General features: G+C 25.1%; 1 protein-coding gene across 1 annotated transcript; it reads right to left on the bottom strand.

The window, feature by feature from the left end:
* Positions 1-1,801: 1,801 nt before the first annotated feature.
* Positions 1,802-2,995, bottom strand: LOC115033180. The gene is made up of 3 exons (XM_029485291.1): positions 2,440-2,995; positions 2,063-2,131; positions 1,802-1,951 (listed from the first exon to the last, which is right to left on the bottom strand). The coding sequence occupies exons 1-3, from the start codon at positions 2,809-2,811 to the stop codon at positions 1,802-1,804; spliced, it is 591 nt and encodes a 196-aa protein (XP_029341151.1). The 5' UTR covers positions 2,812-2,995.
* Positions 2,996-3,317: the final 322 nt, after the last annotated feature.

Below are 3,317 nucleotides of genomic sequence, written 5' to 3'. Positions count from 1 at the left end.
GGTCCACAATAGATTGATTATAAATATCTTGCGTATATTGATAATATAATTATTGATAATACATCGCTACACTATGTATATTATGCATTTATAATTATTATTTAAATTAATAAAATATATATCATATATGTAATAACTAGTAAGTATTGAATTGTACGTAGGTAATATATTTTTTGTCACGCCTGCACCGAAAGTTTGGTATTTGATAGCGGTGGAAGCATTGGAAAGCGTCCTTTTTCCGTCCAGCGAGTGGTAAAGTGGGAATCCCTAAAAATGCAGGGCGGTAAAGTGGAAATCCCCAAAAGTGCTGCGCCCACGCGCTTTTCACGCGCGTATACTCTGCACAAATAGACAATGAAATCTATATCACGGTCATCGGTCTTTAAAAAATATAAACTTTTGATTAATTAACCTCCCCCTTTTGGGTCATTCATTGACTTAGAAGCTTTCGTTTTATTTATTAATTATAGCTGGTTTTAAAATTTCATGAAATTTATTTTTTTGAAATATTTCATGAAAGTTTCATGAAATATTTCATTTTTATGAAAAATAATAAAAAATCATTTTAATTTAAAACTAGAGTAGAAATGTTATTGAAATATTTCTTACATATCTAGTACATTATACAAATTGCATTAAATTCATATAAACATACTTAAAAAAATTTCAAAACACATGAATTACCTGTAACAATTTCTTAATTCATGTTTATTTAATAGTTTATAATTACTAATTAGATATAGTTATAACCAGAGTCTCTATTATAATTATCTATGAATTAAAACCTTATATTGTAATCTTATTTAAATTAAAATACATTTATAATTATAATAATTAAATTTTAAATTGATTATATCCTTAGTATACTTAGTATTTTTATAATTTATAATTTACAGATAAAGGACACTTAACACAACTTCTAATGTGTTTTATTTGACGAGTCGCATTTGGAACCGTTTCCCAATTGCAATAATTACAAACATTTTTTGAAACTTGTTTGTTACCTTTTTTTACAGTTACTTCTCGAAAACATTTATGGATTGAGTGCTTATTTTTTCCCATGTTAAGTTCAGAACTTAAAATACTTAGGCACACAGTACATAAAACACTTTATAGTTATAGATATAAAAGGAAGGATGGAGGTTCAATAATTTAATATTTATTAATTAATTATTATTGATATGATTTATTCACTGGGTGGATAATAGCTATATTCTCTACCACGGTCTTAGAAGATATATATAAATATATTTCTTAAACCATGTTCTCTACATGATCGTGAACCGATAATCATTAATCAGCTATGAAATCAGTGTGACCATCTAATGATGATTTTGTCAAACATACCAAAAACACAAAACTAAAAAAAAAAAAATAATAATATATTCTTCAATATTTCAAATTGAAAATTTCATGTGAAATATTTCATACTCATAACCCTAATTATAATATGTAGTATAATATCATAACATAATATAATATAATATAAAAACCTCTTATTCCGTGGCGTCACCAAACACATATAAGGTTAGAACATAGATATATTTATACATAACAAACATAGTACCTAGTTCAGTTAACAATGAAATACTAAATATCTTGAAAAGATTTACGATAATATTAGGTATGATTATATGTAAAGTCAAACATTGAATGTGTAGGGAGTAGTCAATCAATTACACCTTACAAAAAATATTAAATTTACTACGATAAACATTAGTACTTATATAAGCTAACTTTTGAATGATAGTGTCTTACGATAAACAGATCAAACCTTATACAATTTAGCTGTTTCTGTATATTATTTATTCAATTTGAACAAAATTTGGATTACTAAATAACCAATTGCTTTGCCTGATAAACTAAATAGTTGACTTATATTAATATGATACATTCCAAACAGTTTAAAATGGTAGTGTTCGTGTAATCTCCGTAGTAAAAAAAACTTGATCTAAATAAAAATAAAAATAATTATTCTTATTTGATCATTTATGTAACTAATGTATGTTATATGAATCACATGTAGTTAATAATTATAATGGTAATATATAATATTATATACCTGACGTTTAATTCTAGGGTTTTTTTCTATTACGGATCGTTGATGTAAGACAAGACTCATCCGATTTACCTGTAATATTAAAATTAAATTTGAAATAAGTCAAAAATCCTAATAACTTACTAAACACAACATTAGAATTTAAATTCTTATATATTATAAATAATCACTTTTTATTAATGATAATTTTAGTATATTATATATACACAATATATGTTATTAAAATTTTATTATTGGTATCAATGGAGAAATTTAATATTTATTTGTTTTTTTCACAAAAGTTACCAAGTATTAATAGAAGATAGAAAATAATTTTAAAAAGCTCATTATTAAAACTACAATAAATTCAAATAATATATAATATAATTTTATATAAATACCTCTTTTTCCGTAGAGTCACCATTTATGTATAAGGTTAGAATATTGACTATTCTCGTTAACAAAAACATGATAGAAAAAACCGAAGAAGGATCATTGGTATAGTTTCTAGGGAATAATATATTGGCGTATGTAACACGAATGATATCAGCGACATTTACTGCAATAATAACAACAATGGCCGGCACACCATGTATGGATTTATTAACTTGATGTAAGCATTCTATAACTTCCAAATACATGTCTCTGTAGGTACTTAAACAAGATCTTCTTTCCGGGATTTGTTCATTTATTACGTAGACCAACCACTTTATGTATGATATTAGTAGTATATATTCATAAGAAACAACGCATTGGCAAGTGTTTAAAACCATTATAATGACCTGAAAAAATGTGACATATAGAAATAATTCACAGCCTCTCGTGTAATATCCATAATATAACAAAAGTTTTCAAAACGGTTTGTTATATATAAATAGAAAGCAGCTTGTGTTATATCAATCCGACAAACGTATCAGAAAACAAATAGTCTTAAGTTTACTCAATAGAATAAATTGATCTATTACCATACAAGATTATTCTCCGTGTCGTAGAAAAAACATTTTTTATCCGAATGCCGTTTTGAATGTACTTTTTGAAAAAAATATTCAAATACGAATTCTGAATATTTTTTTTTTGTATTTATTATTCATTAAAAAACTTTTTTTGTAACTTAAATAGTTTTAATTTACCATTAAAAATCGTATAATTATTAGTAGGCTTCTTCAACGATATAATTTTGAATATCGATATCGAATTGATTGTGTGTGATATTCAAAATGATATCGTTGAAGACGCCTATTAATTATAATTATGTTTAAAGAATAGTTTGTCTCTCTCA

This window comes from Acyrthosiphon pisum, chromosome X, assembly GCF_005508785.2.
Source record: "Acyrthosiphon pisum isolate AL4f chromosome X, pea_aphid_22Mar2018_4r6ur, whole genome shotgun sequence".
In the NCBI taxonomy this organism is placed as follows: Eukaryota; Metazoa; Arthropoda; class Insecta; order Hemiptera; family Aphididae; genus Acyrthosiphon; species Acyrthosiphon pisum.
Note: the sequence above shows the minus strand (reverse complement) of the source record. Positions and strands in the feature narration are given on the sequence as shown.